Source organism: Molothrus ater, chromosome 1 (assembly GCF_012460135.2).
Source record: "Molothrus ater isolate BHLD 08-10-18 breed brown headed cowbird chromosome 1, BPBGC_Mater_1.1, whole genome shotgun sequence".
Lineage (NCBI taxonomy): Eukaryota > Metazoa > Chordata > Aves > Passeriformes > Icteridae > Molothrus > Molothrus ater.
In genome coordinates, this window is record NC_050478.2 from 70,696,839 (window position 1) to 70,722,040 (window position 25,202).

At 40.9% G+C, this 25,202-nt stretch overlaps 1 protein-coding gene across 1 annotated transcript in view; it reads left to right on the forward strand.

The window, feature by feature from the left end:
• The window catches only part of BCL2 (BCL2 apoptosis regulator), a 96,667-nt gene extending 72,407 nt beyond the window's left edge, over positions 1 to 24,260 (forward strand). The window contains exon 3 of the mRNA XM_036406879.1: positions 19,565 to 24,260. Coding sequence (XP_036262772.1) covers positions 19,565 to 19,699 — 135 coding nt within the window. The 3' untranslated portion in view covers positions 19,700 to 24,260. The remainder of the gene's footprint in view (positions 1 to 19,564) is intronic.
• Positions 24,261 to 25,202: the final 942 nt, after the last annotated feature.

Genomic DNA, 25,202 nt, shown 5'->3' on the forward strand with positions numbered 1-25,202 from the left:
CATTAGTAAGGGGGAAGGAGGAGAAGAACTTATCAGAACAACTGCATCTTTTGTTTTTAAGTTCTTCGGAACAATTCTGCCAGGCAGCACGTTTTCCCTCTGTTTCATTTGTCTTTGTTATTTTCCTATCTAATTAAAATTCTGCAGTGCCGTCATGAAATTGTTGTCCGTTTAAGGTCACAAACAGCTTCTGTCCTAATGAAATATGAATTGCATTAGTTAATTGAATTGTGCACTTATTGTGTGTTGTGAATGGACTGAGCACACTTATATTCTTAACATATACTGAGCGTTTTATCAGTTTAGGCAGTGTGTGGACGTAGAAAATGCTGCTATCATTCTTTGCATCACAATAGGGAGATTTAATTGGCAATAGATGGGACTAAGAAGTGTTTGTGAAGGACAAGAACTCTAAGATCTAACCCAGGCATCTGGTAGCTGGGATGAGATCGGCTCTTCAGTGGTCTGGGGTCAGGGCACAGTCCCGAGCGGAAAACTCGAATAAACCCTTATTATGCACGGTGTCTCTGTGATGTCTGTCAAGATAGGAAGAACCAAGGGGGAGTAACAAAACATCTGTGGCCTTCTGCAGCAGGAGGCTTTCTGGGTTAAATGAACCTTGTAATTGAAACCCTCAGTGCACAGTCCAGACCGTTCTCTTCTAGGATCTGCCCAGTCTCTTTGCAGATACTGCCCCCACACCCCTGGTAACACAAGCTGAGCTCTGGGGTCCTTTTCACTGCTGGGAGGTTCTTTCTTTGAACGGTGGGAAGGTTCACTTTAGGATGTTGAGGACCTGATCAAAGTCAAATGAAAGCATGGGAACTCTTTCTGTTGACCTCGGGGCTGTGGATGAAGCAGGTGCTTACAGGAAGTGCAGGCTCTGGCACTGAGCCTTTACAACATGTAAGATGGATGTTTTGCATTGGTAACCACTCAGTGGTGGACTCTACTAATGAACCAGAGTATTTTAGAGGATGGTTGTTAGCTGGGAAAACAGTAACAGAATACTGGATTTCATTTCCTTGCATGGGTCTTGATTTTTCACTTCGTTCTTCAGACTACTCAGCATTGTACATACACACACATGTATTGTTGTGTATATATATATATATATATATATATATATATATATACACACACATATGTATATCTCCAGTATTTAGGCATTAGATTTATTTACAGGCAAAAATATCTTTGGATTCTGCATAATACTTCTGTAAGGTAGTAAATCTGAATATAGTACCTTCCAGATATCCTTGAGCTTGACAGGCATGGAGAGATACCTTTTGTTCTGTCAAATAGTGCTTCCCTTAGCTCAAAAGGGTACTTCATTCAACAGTAGGCTGAAAGGAAAGATAAGCAGTGTTCAGGTTGAAGAGTTGTTGAGAAATTTCTTCTTCTTGTTGTCATTTTCCGCTCAAAAACTGAGGAGATATGCACATGGAAGTTTCTTTTGCTATAGCAAACTCATGCGGGAATATAAAACCACTTAAGATAAACACAGCTAGAAATTGACTTGCCACAATACACAATTCCCAAAGGGAAATACCATGACCCTTTTTACGAGAGAAACAGAGAGGAGTGTGTGTGCTTGATCTCAGCAGGCATGGATGCCGCATTTGTGGGGACTTCCCAGCTCTGCCCACATGCAGAGGCACTTGTCATTTCCCACTGTGGGTGATCCTCCACAGCTGCCATAGCAATCACCTTCCAGGAACACTTCTCCATGGGCCCCAGACAAGCACTTTGTTACCACCACCCACAGATGATGCACTGAGACACAAAGACTAAATGAGGGATTCTGGTTCAGGTAGATAGGCAAGGATTTTCCCCTGTATGCTTGATAGATAGGAAGAGAGGTTTCATGGGAGGGCAGTGTGGGAATAGCCACATTATGTGGCTACTTCTCTGAATCACCTGGAAGAGTTTCTTTCTCAATCACTGTAATTACTGAACCTAAGGGGACCTGCCTCTGGGTGTAGTTGTTGCATTACAGAAGTGGTTCAAGGAGATGAGTTTCCTGCACTCCCCAACTGTTTCAAGAGACTCATACCTGCTTAAACTTCTGACTGAGTTTCCCACCTAGTGCCAGTATCACTTGGTTCTTTCCTCTCTCTCTCTCTCTCTCTCTCTCTCTCTCTGTCTGAATGTATTGCATTGGCCACAGTACTGAGAGCTGTAGCCGAACAACTGATGAATATCCCTGCCCGCATGAAAGGGTTCAGGAGGTGATTAAGAAAGGGTGGGTGTCTGTAATGGTTTGGTGAAGTCCTGACAGATTCACAGGCAGTGGGCAAATGACTGAGAGCGAAAGTGGTGGGATGGGGCGTGAAGGGTGATCGGCAGTGGTTGCTTAGTGGTCTGAAAAGGGGTGAGTGAAAGTACTTGGGGGAGGGCTGTTGGTGGGAAAGACACTACTGTGTTACCCCACTGCACACTACAGATGTACAAGCTGTATTTTCTTCCATGAAGCAGTTTTGAAAGACTTGATGTCATTAAAAATGCTCACGCCTGTCTAAATTATATAATACAGTGCTGCATAATTAAGCTGGGGAGGAAATGAAAGAGATTCAAGGAAGGCTGAAAAATAAAAATAAACTGAGGAGTCCTCTAGGGAGAGTAGAGAAGAAGCAAAGACTTATAAACTCCTGCAGACTGATGTGATTTTGCTGTCTTCTGTAGCACCACCATGTGAAGGGAGACAGTCTGTGTCCCTGCTCCTACGGGTCACCTTCCATGAGGACACCTGTGCTCAGCCTGCCCCTCTGCCCCTGGCTCCAGCCACAGCATCCAGTTGCCCATCTATGGCATGGTGAATCCTTTTCTGCCCCAGCACCATCAGCCACACTTCTGTGGCCTCTTCTAGCAGTCACTCCAACCTCAAACAGAGCAGGAATGCAGGGGTGGTCGTCAGAGCAGCCGGGAAGAGCGTCCTCCCCTGCTGTGATTAATTCAGTTAAAAACCCATGACTGACCCGTCACAGTGCTTGTGGCTGGACAAAGGAGTGAAGGCAGCCCTACATAAACAGTAGTATTTTATACCCTGGCACATGGTAAAATCTGTATTGTTACCAGGTTTTTTAGCTTTTTTTCAGCTAAGTAAGGACCAGAATGATCCTTTTTTTCTCTTCTTTTTCTGTTTTTTTTTTTAATACAGCCTCTTCCCTTTATGATGCAGTCATTATATGTTGAATTATTATTCCTTCCATTGGGATAAAGCACGTGAACGAAACCTAAATTTTGTTCTGTTTACTTTTTAGTTTTCATTAAGTAGTTTATGAAAATGTTCCTTCTAAGATTAAAGAATTTGCCTATTCTAAAACTCAGGTTTGAACTTCTTTTCTCAATCCTTCATTATGCCTTGCATTTAACTTACAGCTTTTTTTAAATATTAAATAATACCATTCATTTTGCAGATAAAAAAACATAATGGAATTTTTTTCTTAAGTTAAAGGTACTATGTTGCTTGTATAGATTTTTTTCAAATTTCTATACAATTCTTACTTTAGGAATCCAAGGATTTTGTCTCAATCAAAGTCTTTTTGTTTGATGAACATGAAAAAAATTAGAAGGATGTCTTTATAAACACAAAAGGACACAAAAATCCCCTGCTCAGCTAATACATAATTATTTTAAATTGTCCATCTTTATTGGAATCATGATCAATCTAGCACAGACTGTGTCTGTGCCTGTACTGGGCACCACCTGCTTCAAATGAAGGCAAAAAAATGCCCCAAGAGATGGATTTAGGATAATGTCATCTCCCACCCTTCCCGCTGTCTTGTATAGTCCTTTTGAAGATCTCACATAATCCCAAAAATCAGAGATTTATTTAATCCTTCAAACAAAAGCCTTTCATTATAATTATTATAATAATAACAACTATTATTACTATTATTGCTATTGCCACCATTATTATTACTACTACTATCCCTATTATTTTGGACTGTTAATGGCTTTTGTTTATTATAGAAATATTTACTTATTCTTTGAAGCTCACTAAACTCTCATCTCAGCATTCTGTAGCAATTATCTAATTTAAATACTTTATATAATAAGATGGTCTAATTGAGGATGGCATGCAAAAGTATGCTGTCTTACCAGCTTTGAATTTCCTGTCCTTCCTTATGTTATTGAAATCCCTCTGTTTCTTGCTTGCATGATGAGGACCGGGAGTGCTGAATCTCCATCTGCACATTCTCTCTCCCTGTCACTCATTGACTCCTTGTTCAGTTAGATGGCTGCATTCCCAAATGGCTTGTTCCAGTGCTCTCCCTATGGAAAAGTTTTCTGTGTTCTTATAGTCTTATTGCTCTACTCTGATCCCTGTCAAATAAAGACTGCAGAAAATTCAAACACCAATTTCAGAATAGATTTCTTAAATTCCAACAGTTTTAATAAATTATTATCAGTGCACTGATTAATGCATAATATTAAGATTTTAGAAATGGGATCAGGAATTTAACTGATTTCCTCCGTCCCCATCTAGACTGTAGCTTTGTAGTGCATTTCTCTGCCCAAGACTTCCAGTAATTGTCATGTGCCTAACTAACTTCAGGCCACCAAGGCAGGAGGTCCCCACTGCGAAGCTCAGTCTACTCAGGTGTCTTCTCCTGTGTTTAGGAATCTAACTTGAAAGCATATTTTTTGAATGTTTAGGTGAGTGGGATACATTCCAGTGACAATGAGAAGGAACTCACATGGGCAATACAGTACTGACAGCTGTTTGCCCAGCCAAAAGCCAAACATTTTATTACCGCAAGCAAGTAGATAAAAAGACAGTAACTCTTATTTTGGCTATGGAGCTGGTTAAAATATCTTACCTTAAGGATCCTTGATTTGACACAGCTTCTGCTTCTTTACTTTCAAGTGTTCTGAAGTCCCACAAATGTCTGTGACAAATTGAGGAAGCTCAGAAGCTGAAAGGTCATTTGGAAGGGGAAGGGTGGCTCTCAGGCACGAGCTGGCCAAGGCTTTGCTTCAAGAAGCCAGTTCCCCTATGGCTGCAGAGTGGAGGGTCAGATCATCCTTCTCTGGCAGACAGTGTGACTCTTTGCAACTAAAGCTGGCTTTGTCACTGCTCAGAATGAGACTGGTGAGGCAAACACCCCCAGTTGTCCTCAGGAACACAGTCGTGACGAACATGAGCTCAGCAAGCTTCTTAATTTCGGCCAAAACAATGGATATCATGAGGCACTGGATGAACTTTTCTTACCAGTAAGTAAGATAAATTGTCTGGGAAGTAACATCATTTGGCTCGACAGAAAACTCTGGTCCAAGAAGGGCAAATGGCTTTGACTCAGCTGTTCCCAGTTTCATATGCAAGTCTGATGAAGCAGTGAGATCTGTGCCAGTTCTCAGTGTGGCCAGAACAGACTGTGCAAGAAGGTGATCTGGTTTGTTAGATAGAGAGTACAGTAACTGAGTGAGGAGAGCCTAGAAAATGGAGAGAACCAGAACAGAAGTAGATCCTGCAAATAAGCCAGAAGTTATGAGCGTCTGGGGAACATATTAGTCAGATATGTCTATTAAAGACATCTGTATATATGGCAGCGTCTTGTGAATTCAGAGAACATGATGCCAATTACAACCATTGGAGAGTCGTAATTTTGGTAAATGTATAAAAGGGAATTCAGGAAAACTGGGAAGGTATCAGAAAAAGGAGTTGAATAGCGTAACTATTTAGATAAATGTAACAAGCTTAAAAGCAAAAGAACAATCAGAGTATTTTGCCATGGAGAATGATTTTAATAGCCATGGGTGGTAGGGAAATGTAGTGGAAAAACAGAATTATCTACCTTCTTTCAGGAAAGAAAGACTGGGCCGCAGAGGCAGAGGAAATACTCCTGTATAGAAGGATAACATGAACATTATTTAGCTGAACTGTAAGTGGGAAGGGCTGTGCAACTGAATCTCTGAAGACAAATAAATAAATGCTAAAGTAGAAATTCCAAAGCATTTTTACAACTTTTGAAAAGTAAAGACATTAGCAGGTCTTTGTTGCTAATATCCAGCTTAAGAAAAGGAAACAGAATGAGCATTGTTGAACTCAAAAGAATTGTTAACAGATTTGTGGTAACAGGGACTTGTGCTGCTCCCCTAAGCCTGGCCAAATAAATCAGGAGGCACACAAATTAGAAGAGCAATTTTCTTAACACTTGACACAACACTATCTTGAAAAAGTGAGAGACAGAAGGAAGAAACTACTCTTAACCTGGGTATTAATCACAAACTGATTGTAGCTAACTCAGTGAGTACTAACATTTAGGTGTACCTGAAACCTAATTCGGGATGGCAGTTCAGGGATTGAACTTTCACCTCTTTGAGGTGATGCTCTTTTTGTTTTCTTTAACCTTTGTGACATAAATATGTATTTTAACATGTAAAAATTCAGCAAAGAGCAACTTCATCTTCCTCCTCCTAAATCTACCCTTAAAAATTGACCAGAGGGGAAGTAATAAACACAGCTTTATGAGATGCTTCTCCTCCCGAGAGTGTGAAAGCCTTCAGAGAACTTCTCACATGGCTCAGCTCCTACCAGCTCCTTGATAGATCATACAGGTGTGCTGTGCCTTGCACACAGGAGGTTTTTGCATGCAGCTCTCCAGCCATACAGTGCCCAGGTATCCCTGCTTTCTGAGCATGGTTTTGTGTTGGCTTCACAGCAAACCTGGCATACTGGTGTTGGACTAAGCCTTATTTTAAGCATTCCTACCCAGCTCCTGTTTGCTTCTAGAGGAACACCACCTCAACTTGGGTTTCTTTGAGTCACAAGCTGGGTCTTGAGTTATCACTGAGTACTAGTCAGGGCCAGTCTTGCTGCAGGCTACTGCTGTGTCACAGCACAACCTTGAAGAGTCCCTTTGGCACAGTGCCTGCGGTGACTTGGCTATTGCATCCACCTAGGCTACGCTCAGCATTGTAGCAGCCAGCTGCAGTTAAAACCTGCTGGGACCATGGCTCAAGCACGATTAGCTGGCACAATGACAATCATGTATTTGTCTCCACTAACTTGGGCTCCATAGACAGGAATAAGCAGTATACCATCAAGGAAAGGCATAAGTTGGGTACGGACAAATGCTTTGTGGAAGCTCTGCAAGGCAGCACCGAATGCCTGAAATTGAATAGTGAAAAGATAAGTGATGAAGGAAGTAAGGTTAAACAGCCAGAGGAAGAAGGAATCCCACAAGAAATGGCAGAAGAAACATGCACCATAAGGAAAGCAACTACATGAACAAAGCATATGAAAAGCACTCAAATGTGTGAAAGGAATGCAAATTCAGAGGTACAATTTTGGAGTGAACACAGATGGCAAAATTAGACTGAGACCAACCTACAAGGTCAGGTCGGTGTGAGAAGAGAATCACTGACCCTTTCACGGTTCTTACATGTGTAGAAGGGCCATTTGGATAGGACAAAAAGAATGCAAAGCAGCAGTGTATTTTTTTCCAATCAAAAGCCATCTATAACCTTTTCTTGAAAATGTCCTTTTTCTTCAAGCATAGTACATGACAGTACGTTATGGCATTAGTACATGACGGCATCACTGGTGACAGTGAGAACAGTGGCCTGTAATGAATCAATAGATTTGCTTCATCTTTAACTAATTCGAACCTTTAATCTTCTTGCTTGTACAAATTCTTCTTCCTTCAGGTCAAAGTATTAAATAGTCTCAAGAAGTAAATAAGGAAATAAATACCAGAAATGCCATGGGGAACATTGAAATTAAAGTTTTCTAATAGTCAAATCAACTTAATGCTGTGATTACCAGCTCAGTTCAGCTTCTTTCCCTCACCCCCCTCCCCCCAACTCTATGACTAAAGCTGTGGGAGTAAATAGCCTAAAAAAGGAAGATGCTTTGTTTTTCTTTTAGTTTCTTGATGTTTGTGTTTTTATAGATGGGAGTGGAGAGTCTTTGTATTTTAACTGCTCTCACTATGGACATACAGGAACTTTTACAACACAGATATGAAAAATAGCCCAAAACATTGATCTGCATGTTCTTCCCTATGTTTCGTGCCTGGTTTGCACTCTACTGTGTGCCCCTGTTGCTGATGTATCTGACTTTTTTTATGGATATAAGTTACAGTGGTATGAACCCTTCTGCAGAAAAAATCTTGCTGATACAACTGTGTCCCACCAGCACAACATATTTCAGTTAATGAGTCAGAATACACTTTGATATCAGTCTAAATGGTTCCTCCTGTGGGGAGGATTGCTTCTTTACTGTTAAAAGTATAGATAAGTTCTGAACTTTTCTCTTCCCTTACTTGTTCTTAAATCAATCAAACCCATATCTATTATTTCTCATCCAGAAAAAATACACTTTTTTTTCATCACCTTTTTGACTGTTGGTCCCTGTCTGTGTTCTTGCTTCGATCCTATGGTCATCAGAAAAGGGTATATCTAAAATCTTCTTGAAAGCAGAAGTTTTGTTTCAAGTGATGGTAACCGCAGGATCAAATGCCTCCAGTCTTAAAAGAAAAAGAAACAAAACTGACTCAAAAGTTTGAAGCTAACAAATGGTTTGTAGCTGGCTGAGACACTTGTATTTGATACTGAGGAAGCAATGGCTTTCTGGTCTCCAGTGGAGCATCTCCTAACCAGACAGGCACACAATGAAATGAAGTCTTAATGCTGAGAACTTCTTGAGAACACTGCAATAACATTCTGGCAGGCTGGGCTCCCTTGGCTCATGCACTCACTGCAATTTGAATGTCTCTTTCAGTTTAGCATGATGCTTGGCAAATTTCCCAACCTTACATTATCTGGGAAAGGAAGACAGGAGAAGCTGGTACATTCAGCAAATCTTTGAAGAAGCTTCTTTGCAGTTTGCTTGTAGCAAAAGTGTGGGCTGAAAAAGAGTGTAGAAGTGTCAGGACTGCAGCTTTAGATAGCTTGAAAAGGGTTTATCTGACTTGCATCCAGGCATCAAGATGCTCAGATACCACAGCAATGTGTGTGGTAGAAGAACCTAGATAGAAGATGATTAGATAGCAAATCAGACAGAATTTTGCATGTGATTTCCTGGGTTTGTCTAAACTTATAGCAGCAACAGTTAATTATAGGAGGTTATGAAGGCAGCTTCTGGGTGGGTTTATGACACTTATACATCGGATTCTAGCCATAAAGAGCCAGCTGAGAGTTACCACTGTGGCAGGAAGCCCCTGTTGATGTGAAACTGATGGAAACCATCTTTGGGCCTTCCCACTTCGGGCTAGGAGCAGGAGATATGGGTGATGGAAGATCTAGGGGGAGAGGAAGCCTTTTGGCAGCAGTGGCAGAACTCCAAGGAAAATAGCATCGAGATGTACAAGGGACATCACCCGAAGAGGGACAGAAGTGGGAGGTGGTTGCACACAGGAGTTACTTGTGGTCATCCTCTAGATGATTGCTGCACCTCCTTCCAGATCTAGTGCCTCTCCTTCCACCACACATGAATTCCTCAGCTCTTGTAATCACTTCCTCTGGCTCTTAAGCAAGGGCAGCTCTTTAATTGCAGATTAATGTGTTAATGAAATTCTTGAGGCTACATTGAAGTGGCTGGGCAGGAGAGGCGAGGCTTTCAGCAGCAGCTGCTGGCACAGGAGCCACAGCTTACACTGCTCTACGGGGAAGGCAATGCCGTAAGCAGGAGCAGGATCCGTCATTTTTCCTCTGGTAGTGCCTCGGGGCACATCTACAGGGCAGCGCTGCACAGGGATTCTGGAGCTGCCTCTGAGCAGTGGTTGTGCCAGTTTCACAGCAGGACTATTCAGTCTGCCTAGAGTGCTATTCTAATATACCCTCACTGTTTGCACCCCTATCCCTGACCCTGAGGTAGCTTGATGAGTGAGAGGTGAGCTCTCTCTTCCCCTCTGTAGAGCTGCGCTCTGCCGTGTGCTCCCACCTGCTCTTAGAAGTATTAAAAAAATAAATTATGACATTTGTGAAGGACTTCATATCAGTTTTGATCTGTGGTTTCTGATCTGTGGGGTCTTATTTATTTTAGAAATTGGGGAAGCTTTCAAGGCCGATTTTATAGGTGATGATTTTTTTGTTTCCTTGGCTGACAGTCCTGATTTTGTTTAAAATTCTTTCCTTTGAGTATCTGAAATTTTGCATGAAATTTCCACTTACTTGCAAATGCCAACACATGGAGTAATTACCAATCTTTCCTGCCTAAGTTAACAGCATTCTCCTTCCTTGTGCTCTTAGTTCAAGGTCACAATGATAGAATTTAATCCTTCTTAAATTTTCATCCGACTTGCTGTCCACAAAAATTGTTGATTAAAAGATCAAATTTCCATTGGCATTCTCCCTTTCAAAGGATGTCAACAGGAAATATAAATGTGCAGCCCTTTGTGAATGATCTGCAAGGACACGCAGGCTTATGAAAAAAAAAAAGCAGCAGTTAGCTAAATCCTTTAGTTTCTGTTTTGAATGACTGGCCATAGGAATGCAGGCTAAGCTGTATTTCAGCTGTTCCCAAGGATGTGTATGTGTAACTTGTTGATAGTGGTTGGTACATCAGGCTCCAGTGACAGCTACGTGACCACTCCGATGATCACTGTCCTGTAGCAGAACCAGCCCCTGCCTCCCCTCAAGAACACCAGGCATGAAAGAAAACAAAGAGGGATCTGTTTATTCAGAGGACTGGCACTTGTACCTCCTGCTTTTTACTGAGAAAAGAGAGATCCTAGGTCATTTCAGCTCTCACTCTATTCTCCCAGCAACCATTAGGAACTGCATGACTTGCTCCAGCAATTGATGTGAATTTCTGATACCTGGGAGAGCTGAGACTGTTGCCATACAGGGCCTGTGGGGAATCTGATTGATAGGAGCAAAACTCAACACCCAGAACACCGGCTTACTTCATTGGGAGCTACCCATTACCAACAAAAAGAGAGGAAAGCCCACCACAGTCTTAAAGCTTCAGCATTATGTTTTTAAAATCTTACCAGTGTCCAAGGTATATGTCTTTCACAGTGAAAATTACTTGGAGTGTGCTGTGAATGCACAGACACAGATCAGTGCTGAACATCTGGTTAAAATAAATTACAGTCTTATTTTGCAAATAAAAATTCCTAGGGTCTACATGACAAAGTCTGGCCAGCACAACTATCTCATGGGGAAAAAATCACATCCCTAGCCTACAAAGATAGCTATTTTGGCATGATTCCCTTCCCCACTATGGAGACTTACGTAGACTTAGACCAGAGAGAAGTCCTTTTGCCAGTGTAACTCACATTGTTTGGGAGGTACTTCAGCCATGCTGGCAGACTGCTGCAGCTGGTATAAGCCATGTTTCCATCAAGGAATAGGGCCAGAACAGTGACACCAGCAAAGCCCCTGAATTACTTAAAGAAGAGCATTTTTTCTCCTGCTACCAGTGTCCAATATTTTTCAGTTTTAAAGCTTTCTGCTAAAAGGAAATATGCAGAATTTGTGCCCTTTCTCATATCATCAAGATATTATTTCTTGTTACAGAAGAATTAAAGTATAGATACGGATAGGAGTGTGTTGCCTTCCAACATCCTGGTGGTACTTTGAATAGGAGAAGATCCCAGTTCTTCTGCAGGACGCCTGTTGTATGTTTTGGTGTTGGTTTTGGAGGTCGAGAGGTTTGCCTTTTATTAGGTCCTCATATTTTGGTTTTGTTGGGTGGCATTTAAATAAATCTATTGGTCATAGTTAATGAATTACAACTGTGTATGCAAACTAATTTGAGCTGTTTTGAATAGCAAAACAAAGTCCTTTACTCTGACTTGGCTTGTATTCTTACACACTTACTGGTCCTTTTTTTTCAAGTGGTCCTTGTTAGCTCTTACCTGATAACATTTACCAAAGGACTTTCTGGATGAACCCAAAAATGGAAGATATACCAGCCCACTTTAACCTATGAGGTCCCGCCCCCCCCCCCCCCAATCTATACAGCAAGCAACACATAAAGCTGTCTTGGCTTAAAATTTCAGCTTTTTTGACAACAGTTTTCTTCTGTCCCAATTAGTTCATTTTGTTCAAATTTCTAATTGCCTCAGTCTATGCAGACTCTGCTTATTCCTTTCCCTGTTCCTTCACCCTTAGTTTCTCTACCAGAGAAACATTTTTGTGCAAGTGATGAAAAGGACAGAAAGAACAAAAAGTGGGATGGGGGAAGGCACCCATTTAAAAACAATCTCTTCTGAGCAGAGACCTTCCCCTTATTTTAATTTCCCATTATCACTTAGCTGTGAATTGATGAGAGCATGGAGCGAGACACCAAGAGGCCCCATTCTCACATGCACCACATTGGAAGGGAAGAATTTTCAGCGTTCCATCAGACTGCCAGGACCTGTCTGCCTCCCACAGCTCCTGGTGGGAGGCCTGACTTAGGAAATGGCAAAAGACAGAAATGACCAAAAAATGCTGCCTCTTCTCTGCCTCAAATAAGGCTTTTTCAGGTGAGCAGAAATGGTCTGAGCCACTAATGAGGTGTAGGCTGCCAAAGAAAACACATGGGTAAATTTGTATTTTCCAGGTGGCTGGTGGTAGAAATGCAACTGTCCATTGAAGTCTACAGCATGGCCTTTTTTTGCACTTACTCATTAAATTACGGATTTATCATGAGGTTACTTTAGCGTAATGTTAGCTGTGTTGTCTCACAGGCCCTGTAAATCAGTTGCTTGTCACAAGATTTATGAAAAAAACAAGTGCCTGCCTCAAGTCACATGAGGATTGGTTGGCACTTCTGCATGGCCTCTTGCTGCTGGAGCACCATGGAGCACCATGAAACAGCCAGGCCACCACTCCAGCTCTGTGCTACTCTTGCTTAATGCTAAGCATGAGTTTGTCAAGTCGAAGGAGTTTGGATCAGAACTGAGTGTTGAAACAACAAACATGAGATGGAGCATATCCCTGAGGGATGTTAAAACAGGCAGCAGAAAAACGCATGACTGGTCCCTCGTGGCACAGTCGATGGGACAACCTGCTCAGACCAGTTGGATTTCACCTGTCTGGTTCACACGTGCACTCAGCCTTTTCTGGGAAAGGCCACCCTGAGCTAGGTCCCTCCCCAGGCTGACAGCTTTGCCACCTTGCTGTCCTCTCTCTGCCTCTGCTCATACCTGTGCCTTGAGCCCGGCACTGCTGGATGTGCTGGTTAAATTAAAGCCTCGGTGGCCTGGAGGACAGACACTGTGCCACAGCCCCCTGAGCACTTGTACAAGCAGCTACTTTCATTTCCCATTTCCCAGGCACTTATGTGATTTAACTCTTCTGTGGCAGCTCAAGAACAGCCCAGGCAGCTGGAGCAGGCAGGGAATGTATTGGGGGATGTGTTCACATTTCCCTCTGCTGTCAGTGCAGCACCCACTGTAGACAAATCTTCAGAGCTGCGCTTTTAAATTAGCTGGGCTATTTGCAGGATAAGGGCACTCATATAGAAAGCCAGTTACAAACAAGACAGAGAATTTAAGTAAGATTTAGGGAAAAACAGGCCTGCATTGACATTCAAGTTATTTTTTTTAAGCCATTCTTGAAGATTTGACAAGGGTCTTAATGCATCCAGCCTCTTTTCGGAGGATGCAGGTAAAGAGCGACGTTACAGCGCGAGATGAGTCTCCCCAGCAGCTCTGTGACACTTTCTCTCTCCTTCAAAGGGATTCACAAATCCACAAATAAATTTACTGTTGCATGGGAATGTAAACTCTTTAGAATGGGTTTGATAATTTGGGGAAGAATATGGCCCACTGATGACTCGGTTTTAGTGCAACTGAGATTCATGTGTGGGGACACATTTGTTTTCTAGGTAGAACAATCTCTAGCACTCTAAGTAAGATACCTTCATAAAATCAAATAAAGCAGCAAATTATTTGAGCAGGACTATCAACCTACAAAAGATCTCAAATTTGGGAAGGATCAAATAGAGCAGCTTTGACTGTGTTGCTTGAACACAGTATTTTGTCCAGAAGGCCTTCTTGCCTTCTTTTTCTCATAATTGCTAAAAGTGCTCCCTCAGAAGTGGCACCCATCAAATACCAACACAGCTAGATGCTGCACTGACATTACAGCTGTTTTCCTAATGCCAGAAATACCTCATTTTATAGTGTGGGCCTTTCCAGGAATAAGAGAACGAGGCAGCCTCCATTAGGTCTGGGCTTTTGCATATTGCAGAACCACGTCTAAATGAATTAAATAGAGATGCCAAGACTAAATTACTGAAACAGTTCTCATGCTGACTTGGTTTGACAAGAATGTGGCCTAGTCTGAACACCGGATGGATTTCTATCCAAGCTGAATGATCAACACCTTACAAATCCTGTGTTTAAAGATATGGCCTGACTATTCCTCAAAGCCTGGATTTACCCTTCATCCCACAGGGGTCTAGAGAAAACCTACCTGCCAGAAGGGTCACTCTTTAGGAGCATAGACAGGAGGACTAGTCATCACCATTACTGTAACTACTCACATTTATATATTTCTAAGCCTATGCATCACTTTTCATGAGCAAACCTAACCACAGTCAGTCCTTGCTCCTTAGATGTCTCCATCTGACTGACATGTTTAGTCAGTCATGCAAATACTATTTCTACTAATGCCAGTTCACAGAGCCTTACAGTGAGAGCCCCAAAATCACAGGCTCACTGATGTAGGAATTTATACAAATAGATAGTAAGGATAAGGAACAAAGAAGTTAGGCAAGACTACTGTGATGAAAACTAGTTTTGTTCAAAGTCAGAAACCTCAGACGACACTGTAGAAACAAAATAAAAAATTGTTTGCCGCCAGCATCTAATACATCAGCTGCAGACCTAAGACTGTGTCAGGTCATGCAGAAACAGAGAATTCAAAACAGAATCATAGAATCATACCAGGTTGGACAAGACCTCTAACATCATCAAGTCCAACCATTAATCTAGCACTGCTCAGTTCACCACTGAACCGTGTCTCCAAAATAGACCCAATGCCTACCATGAGCAAAGGTGAAGAGGGAAAGAAAAAAACCCAGATGGAAATCGGTTCAGGGGTTCACATGCCAAAACCACTCCCCAGGCAGGTTCTTTTTCCATGATCAGCAGGGTTTATGTGGTGACACCTTCTTTTCCTTCCCATTATAATTTGTTAATGTGCACCTGGCAGGACTGCCAGCATGTCGGCACTCCCAGGTGTAAAAGGATATCAGCCTCTCTAAAGATATGGGCCTTGTGAAACACCACACCTCAGCACAGCACAGCACAGCCAGGGGCTGAGCTGCCCTTATTTGTACTCACGATTTAGGCTTGCATGAAAGACTCATAAACTCTTTGGGAAAAGAACAGTTACACATTTGTCTACTTTTTGTGTTCCAAGAACTTTTCTTGTTAGCTGCAAGATGACATTTTAATGAGGTTTCACGGCATAGAAAACATGGGACAATTTAACCAGCTCTGTCCACCCCCTCCCTCCCTTCCCCCCTCCCTCCCTCCCCAAACTCTTTCTGAAATGAGTTACCATGCGGGAACAAAAGCTTTTATGAGAATTTATGTCATTCGTGTGGAGGCAGGGGTGAGGTAAAAGTCATTCAGCTGCCAAACCTTGGCATCAGAGTGTGTGCTATTCCCTCTCCTGCCCCGCAGTGGATGGCAAACTGGCCTTGTTCACACCCGTGCAAGTTTCTTCAAAAGCTGGGAGGCTAGTGAGTGTTTGTTTGTTTGTTTGTTTTGGAGTCACAGAGAGGGCAGCGTAAAATAGCTGCGAGGCAATTCCCGTACAGTAAAATGGAAGTCTCTCTGGCTCTTCATTCAATACAATGTGTGGCTCAAGAGGATATCCTGCCAAACCAATGATAACGAGGGAAATAAAGTCACTTCCTCACCAGCTGTTTGATTCAGGTAGAAAAAGGAAGCGTTTACTTCCTCATGTTCGCTCTCCCCGCCGCCCCCTCGGTCAGAAATGCCAGGCAGAAATGCAGAAATTGCCTTCTCCCTCCACATTTCTGGTGAGGAGCTGTCAGATCCATAATGCTGCTCTGGACTCAGCCTGTGGGCAGCACGTCCTCCTCTGTGGCCGAGGAGCTGTGCCTTGCCTCTCGGGCTGGGGTGCAAGCTGAGCTGCAGAAGGACCGAGGCTGAACAAAATTGGCTCATTCCACAAGCAAAGGATGCCCGTGTAATTAATGACATTTGTTTCTTGGACCAGAGCTGCCAAATTTGGGCCAGCAGAAGAGTGGGATAGTGTGATCTCTTTGTTTTGAGACTGCCCTGACTCAGTGCACTATTACACCTCCTAATCCTCCCAGAGTGACGAATTTCACTTCTGTCCTGGGCTCCCTGCAAATCCCTGGAACTCTGGCCAGGAACATGCTCTGTCCTCCCTACATACAGTCCAATGGGCAAGCAGGCAGTGAGGGGTGCCCTTGGGACAATCCTCATGGCTTCCAATCAAAGGAGGCAAGGTGAAGCAGGCATCTCAGGAGCTTTGGTGCCTAAGAGGAGCTCAGGCAGAGCATCTTTCCCTTCACCACCACCAGCTTTCTTGCTTCACAGAAACAGTCAACACAAATTTGCACAGTAAATCAGCAACAGACTGATTTGACTTAATAAAAGCTTCTTAAGAAATGGCTTTTTAAAAAGTTACAGAACTGAATGAAGAGTTCTTTTCCATATAATTTTTAACAGCCCTGATATAATTTTACATCCAGGATATAAGTTCCCATTAAATTTTGATGGTCTTAAAAGCAAGGTCTGCAATGATTTTCTTTCCAATTGTGTAAGACTTCCAGAAAGGTTGACCAAGCCAGAACTTGCCTCGGTCTATTTGCCAAGGGGACCCTTGCTTTCATTATAAAGAGTGCTTTTCAAAGGACATCGAGTGTTTCAAACAATTTTCCTAATCTTATTTATTTTAGCTGAGATTCTTTTATTTTAAACAGAGCAGTTTAGGTGACAAAAATCCAGTGACAAATACATGGGTTTACAGAAGACAAAACCTTATGAAAGGTTAAAATTCTGTTTAGGGTTCTCTTTGTGCTAAAATAGTTTTCAGCAACGGGTCATACTTCCCTCCTCCCACCCCCCTTGTTTTAGTACATAAAATGGACATGTGTTTATTTAAAACAGGTTTGAAACTTAAACAAATAGTGACAGGCTGTTCAAACAAGCTTCGGAAATAGGTCTAATCAGAATGTTTGAGAAGGGGAGGGGGAACGATCATAAAGAGCTACTTGTAATATATAGTGCAGACACCATTAGGTTGGGTTCATGTTATTGTTGTAGTAATCTCGGACAAAAAAGTACTGCATGCTGCACATTTTTTGTTAACATTCTTCTTTTGAGCCATAGGTTATGCCATATTTTTGTCTGGTGTCCAAGTTTTACTGTTCTCCTCTGTCCATCTCCCATACCCAGTACCAGAAGCTCTATGGAATCATTGGAAATGGTCTCACAGAAAAACTGGGAGGAATGTTCCTGAACTGGAATAGAAGGGAAACACAAAATACACTCATTTTGATATTGATACTGTGTATGCATACACTGTCATGAATATACAGAAGTGAGACCTTCCCCACAGAAAGAAACCATGAAAACCTTAACATTTAAATGTTTTCACATGACTTGTGTTTCCATGAGGTTTTTTTTTTTTTTCATTTCCTCTCTTTTCGACCCATAATAATATCACCAAGTGTTGAACTTTACCCGTGTTGTATTTTTATAAGGCCGATCTTGAACTCCCTATACAGAGAAGGCTCCTGTGGAAGTCACTGAGTCTGTACTGGCGACAACAGGATTTAGCCCAGTCTGTAACATTTTAGGATATTGTGTTACTTCATAGCCTTAAGGAGAAATAAAAGCAACTTTCCAAAGAGCTGCGCAGCAAACTGAGTGTGCTTTTTCAGCTCTGCAACAGCACAGCAGAATATTAAGGCAAGAGTTTGCAAATGTCTATGTCAAAAAACAGGCAGCTAAGCAAAAGTTGCCAATTTCTCTCTGAAATTAAGAGTTTGCATTAAAACATTCTATCCTCCTCACAAAAGGTTAAGCTGCTTTCACTTAAGAATATACCTTTGGAAACCCAAGTTGGAAAATGATTGCCTAGAGGAACAAGCTGAGCTGAGAAATAGCAAGAGGCAGACGTGCTTTCACGTCACTCGCTTGGCCAGAGCCTGTGGCTGTTCTGCTATCAAGCCTTACCTACTTACATTCACTCTGACCTACAACATGCACCAATAGTACTTAATGCAATAACACATTTTGGAAGCAAATATCTATTATTTATTTGAATCTCACTCAGCGTCTAGTGAATAGAAGTCAGAATATTAAAAATCCTTACACGCCCTCTCGTGGTAAAGCCACAAACACGCTTCTTCTGACGATAACTGGAGATGCCTGATGAGGGAAGCTAATTTTACTACAGAATTTGATTGTCATTAACTCGGTTGGAAGGTTTACATTAATAATGGACACCTTTCTCTCCTCAGTTTCTGCTGTAAACCATTACAATATATGCATTATTAGAAGACAGATAGGCATTATTAGAAGACGGATCAACTCCTAGCATAATAACATTGCAAAACAGCTAGGCACTATAACTTTAATAGAGAATGTGATCTTCTACCAAAAATGGGAAGTCTAGGATATTAAAAGTAGAGACAGAAACTGTCACGTTAGATAGCTGTTTCATGGGCTTATTGCAATAGCTTGGGAGCAGACCTTAATTGGCAGCACAGTAAAAGAGTTGCCATAAATGATGCTATCAGTTTTGTCACATTTTTAAAGTCATTCAGCTTGGCTATTTACTGCTTTCGTGCCGTACAGTATGATTTATCTGTCTCTGAGGAATGCCCTGAAGCGTCATGCTCGTTAGGAATTGCAGCCTGAAAGAAAGGCATTATGTGCAGAGTATCACCAATCCAGTCATTTGCCCAGTCATATCCCACTGTATTTATAAGTCACAAAAACTTTATCTTTGCTATTTAAACAGCTTTTCCATTTGGTGCCTACGTGCATGACCAGATTTTCCTGGAGCACTGGACCATGGCATCACCCTTTTTGGTGACAGTTGTGAAAGATTATCATAGGTGTAACACAACCCTAACACCTTCAGTTCATATGGAAGAAACATTTGTGGCTAAGATGACAAAGTCTTCTGAGCCCATCCCCAGGGAACCAAATAAATGCTGCCTTATTTTCAATGAAGTTGACCTGCAATATAGATGCTCCTTATCCAGTGGAAATGAAAGATTTGGAGAATGAAGGTTCATCTACTTCCTTTGTGTGTGTTTGGATAGACAACATTTAGGACCCAAAATAGTGGTAACTTATATTTTAAAATGCTGGTTCTGTCTTTTCTGTTAGACTGGGTGCGCCTAAAGCAGAAGTCACAACCGTAAGTAATTTCAGCAATATTTATAAAGAAATAGGTAGGAGAACTTTTTTTTAAGCACACAAAACAGACCTCCCAAATCACTATTTTAATAGGTTTGTGTGGTCTTCTTGTGCCAGCAGGATTGTGGGGTGACCCCTGAGGGTGAAGAAGTTGCCTCTCTTTCCCCATTCCCCTTGTCCCTCCAAAAAACCAGTAACTGCAATTCTGATATTCCTTTTCTCACTATTTCCCTTTCTAGGATGCCTTTGTGGAGTTGTATGGTAATGGTATGAGGCCTTTGTTCGATTTCTCCTGGATCTCTCTGAAGACTATCCTGAGTCTGGTTCTGGTGGGAGCTTGCATCACTCTTGGCGCTTATCTCGGACATAAGTAGAGTCACCCAGTTTATTGTGGATTACAAAAGTCTTTCAAAACAACAAAATAATATTTTTTTTTTCTGTAGCACAATGATATTTTATGAGCAAAGCAACTTCCCAGCAAAAGATTAAATCAGCTATTACTGCCAAAGGAAATATCATTTATTTTTACATTGCCGGAAAATTATTTATTAAAAGATATTTACATTTTAACCTGCTATTTTCAGAACCTCAGCAAGTTGTATCTGTCATCACATCATGTTGTTATTCTTAACTTTAATGAGCCCCAGAGTATTTTACGTTTTTTTTTTTTAATTAATGCCGCTGGCTGGATTATTTTATCTCTGAAGAGCGAATATACTGACAAAGACCTACCTGCTTACACTTACAAGGGCAGTTACTTGAGCTGCTAAAAACTGCCAAATTGTGCTGAATTTCCTAGCATTTTCTGGGAGGGATTTGAGAGACAAGGTCAGCATGAACAATGTTCTCACCCTGTCCTGCTGGCAAGAACTGATGTAGTAAACAATTCAACATGGTACATATGTGGAGTCAAGACAGAAACTTCTTGAAGGACACTCTGCTATCCCTACAGGAGAACAGTTGGAAATATGATTGCCTATGCCTTTTAAACACGTGTTTTCAAGTTACCAGCTGTGCCATCACATCATAATCACAATACCCACATAACACATGTCAACTTTTTTTTTTTTAATAGAAGTGTGAAGTTAAATCTTTGGGGCTCGCAGGAAATTGCTGTTCCAATGATTTTCTCAGCAGCAAAATGTTTTTTGTGGCTACTGACACAGAAACATCAGGAGACCTTAAGTGCCTGCTTCAACAGAGCAGAGCTGGAGTCTGAAGACCTGACCTGTGTCCCACTTTAGTGGGCTCATATCTGCAACTAATCCTGCTTACTTACAGAGTTCCTCTGGGGGTTTGAAACCAATTAGATGTGGTCTCTAAATCCCTGAAAGTTGAAAAAGATCTTAATTTTATTTGGCAAAAAGCAGACCTCAGCTAAGTTACAGATTAGCTCTGACTATCCTTGTTTATCAAACTGGACACCAAAATCTAGTTCATATTCATAACAGGAAAGGAAAGTGAGATTTATCATCCTGCCCCTCGCCCTCAAAATATTTTCATGCGAATAGTCTCCTAAGACTTTCTACAGAAGAAAAGCTGATGAAGAAACTCAAAATCCTCTCTCTGGACAGAGACTCTTCGACACCTCTCTTGTGCAGGTGCCTACTGTCATCTCAAGTGAAAATAGGGTGAAGGAAAAGGGGGAGGGGGAGGCGTGAAGTCATCTGCTCCTGTTACAAAACGCAACGCATGTGAAATAACACAGAGTACATAACACAGTTTTATAAACAGACCTGTGTTCAAAGCACGGCTTTCCCTGAGCTCAACGGGGGCCAGGAGTCCCCTGGAAACCGAAGACTCTGAAGCATCGAGTCCCAGGGGCTGCTCTGAGGCATGGAAATGTCCAGCTTCAAACATTTTAAATCCTGCGCTTCTATTTTTTCTATGAAACTTTTGAAATGTGGGATTTGTGGGTAAATGGATGTCCAGATATAAAAGGAAAGTTTGTAAAGTTCTGGATAAAATGTACCGTACAATACATAAGTGCTCAAAGGGTGAAAAACACACAGTGAATAAACTGTAGCTCCAACCTCAAGATTTCAGCTGAATAACTTTGTGGCATTATATGCAAAATATCTCCAGTAACTCGGGAATGTAATATGTTCAATGTTAAGGCTGTAGTTGATATTGTGTCTTCAAAGCTGCTTTTATGTTTGGTTGGTTTTTTTAAGAGTTGTACATCTCAGCATTTTTACTGCTATTTAGTCGTGGCACCTACACTTTGTATGAGCAAAGATGGGGCAAGCTTACATTTCAGATTTGAAATTACTTAATTTTATAGAAATGTAGAAAGGAAATATTTCTAAGAAGACAAAAATGTGAACTATGCTTGATTAAAGGAAAAGGAAAAATCCCATCATCAGACAAATAGTACTGCAGTGCTTTCAGAGTGCTTCTCTAAGAAGTGGGCATGGTCATGTAGGGGTTTTATGAAAAATATTTCAAATCAGAGGAACTGAGGAGTATTGTGGATTGAGTGTGGGCTTTGTTTTTTATCTCAGCTTACAAACTGAATTTGTTTGCAGCCAATTGCACAACTGGAATTGGCTGCTATTGAGCTTATGTTTCATTTCACAATCTAGTCTTCGTTTCAATTTGTGCCCATATGCCCATTAAAGTTTATGAACTATTAGACCTCAAATTGTTTCAACATTGTTTGTTTTATTAAAGGTTTACATTGTCAAAAGTAGTAAAAAATATCAATTCCAGTGCTGCTATAATACCAGGATAATTTGAATGGGGTTTTGGTTTTTAATACCTTCCAATGGCTAAAGTTTTTTTAAGCTGCTTTAGAAATAATATGAAGACGACACATGATACACAATTAAATGAATACTGAGGATTTTGTGTTCTCTTGTGTCTACTCACTGGACTTCCCAGTGTATTTGTTAGTACCAGGCAAAGAGAAGAGTCATGATGACTGTTGACGATTTTATTTTATTAAAGAGCTGATGGAGTTTTCCCATCCTGACTGCAGAATAGTACAGTATTGTGGCTGCATTAGGTATAATGATAGTTGATAATACATTTATTAAGAAAACATTTAGAAACATTGAATGTATATAAAAGCTTGAACTTCTTAAATAAAATCCTCTCTTCTCATTCCTGCATTTCTTTTGCAATAATTCCTGTCTTTCCTACTCTTCGTTACACTTCCATGTAAGATTTTTTTCCTCCACAAAATGCCTTACAGACTTCCACGCTCAAAGATCACACTTCAGTGAAAACCCATCCTCTGTCACTGTGTATGCACAGACATCTGACCACTCCCACCATATCCAAATTGTAAAAGGGGAAAAAAACATTAAAAAAAGGGACCCTTCTGAAGTGTTTGGGTATAGAGAACCAGAGATCAAAAAGGAAGGAAGAGGTCAGAAGTGGAGGGAAATAGAGATCACTGAACCATCTCCCTGGTTAAAGATGAGTGCTACCTGGAATTTGTTTATCTTTCATCCTTTCCCTTGAAAAAGGATGATATAAGGGCAGAGAAAAAGCTTGCCGAGACCCCACAATTATTTTTCACTATAGAACTTTGTTAATACTTTTTAAAAACAGCAAATGCATAGGCATCAAAGAGAAGTACTGGGTTTTGCTATATTCAGCTTAGGTGTCCTTAATTCTTTTTCACTCTATTTTTTAAGAAAATAATGAAGAAAAGTATTTTGCTTCTGAAAAAATAATCTGTAGGATCACCTGAGATCTGTCATAAATCAGTTACTTAGGAACAGATGAAAAAACTGTGCAAAAGTATTCTGAAATTAGAGGTGATACAGATGACATATCTTAATGGAACAAGCACTGGATCCTCCAAAGGACTAATGGGGCTGTCGAGGTAACAGGGATATACAGATAGAGATGAGAAAGGGAGCTGGAAGATATGGAGAATGACATTGGTATGTAAGAAAATCTTCATGTTGCAGGAGTTCACTCAAGATGGTCTGAAAATAACTGTTAACTAAAAGCAGCTACAAATGTGTGCACTACATGGCTATGATTACTAAAAATCTGCAATTACAAAATTACAGGTAAATTATTGTAAAATTATCTAGTCTGTAAAAGTTCATCAGTTTGCTGTTATGATTGGGGATTATATAGCCTGAGTAGTTTTGCACTAAGAAGGAGCAATTATGAAAAAAGAAGTCTGAAACCAGATGTGCAAAGGTAACACGAAGGTGATGCAGTTCAGAGAACACGGTCCCAGTCCACCCAGTCTCCCCAGCTGAGGCAGCGAGAGTCTGGACTTCATGCTTTGACCCTGGAGCATGACACTGCTTAGCTGTGCACCTGCACTTCACAAACCTATTGATTAAAGTATCGTGAAGTAGCATGTTTAAAGCCTTTCTTCTTTTTCCTCTCTCTATCTCTGAACAAACTAACAAAATGATTTATTTCTATTACAAGGTTATGGCTCAGTACTATATGAAAAATTATACATATTTTAATTTATGGGTATAAAATTTCTTTCTCATTGCAAAAGTCCAGCTTTATTTTTTGTTCCTATCTCTCTTTCCAACAAGGCTAAATGCAAGGTAGACAAAAGAGCTAATTTAATCTGTATTTCATTTAAATTACACTTCTATACTAAGTTAATGCAGCTTCATCACACAAAGAAATTATCTTCAAAAAGTAATACAGCATTAAGAGTTCCACACAAAAACTATATATTTTTATAATTTAAATAGCAGTTTTTTTCCTTTTCTTCTGAATATTTGAATTTTAATTATCACCAGCATAAATGTACATAAGCAGATATTGTTTATCCAGTACCTTTGGATGATGTATGTATGGTAATGTAGTTTGTCAGTTTATCATCATTTAATATGATTATGTTGTTCTTTGTCTTTAAAATGTTATAAAAACATGCTGCCATTAAACTTTCCATGTCTGTCTAGTTTATATTGTGAAAAAATAATAAAAGCACACTGTGAGATACTTGTTTTGCATTTGCATTGTTTAGGATTTGTCAATAAAAAGCCACTCAAACATTTTGGGTGTAATCCCATAAATGACACAAAATGTTTCCTTCCTGATGGTTCTGTTCACCTGTTCTGCTCAGCAGTGGCCAGTACTCCGCAGCCTTGCTCACAAAGATGCAGTGACCCAGGTTTGAGCAGCTGCTGCTGTGTGAAATGCAGCCCCCAGGTGCAGTCTGCGCTTTGGGACCCAAGGACAGTGTCACCCTTTCTGCCCTCCTATTCATTTGATGCCTTGCAGAAAGTGCAGCAAGGCTCTTCTGTTTATTTGCTAAAACTGGTTTTCATTCTTCTAACCACAAGCTGGAAATGCACATTAGCAAGTTTCAACAGGAGCAACAGAAATATTTTTGTTACTGCTGAAGGTTTCCTACAGTTATGACCAAAAAGTGTTTCCAAAAAGTTTCCAAGAAGTGTTTAGGTATTTTGCTTCTTACAGGCTCCTGTTAACTCACCCTTGATTTACAGGGGTTGCCTTTTAACCTCTGTGGCTTTAACTCAGGTAGAACATAGCTAAATGTGTTCAGGTAATGAGTATTTAACTGCTTTAAGAATTTAACCAGCTTCTTGAGAAGGTTTTGTAGCCAAATGTGTGCACTGTGATGTCATGGATACACATTTTTTTGAGTGCCTGAAGTTCACAGTTTAATGCTTTTCAAGCATAACTCAGGCACATGTGCAAAACATCTACCCCTCTGTGTCCATGAAGACAGAGAAGGTAAAGGAAATCAGCCTGAAACTGAAAGAGGCAACACGACAGAATGCAATGCTGGACTCTGTCCTCTGGGCTCTGGGATTTAACTGTCCAGCAGAGAGCAAGGTTACTAAACCTTTGCAAAGTAGAAGGTAAACCACATTGCAGTAGGGCAGGTACTACCATTTCTCTCTGCCATTATTTTGT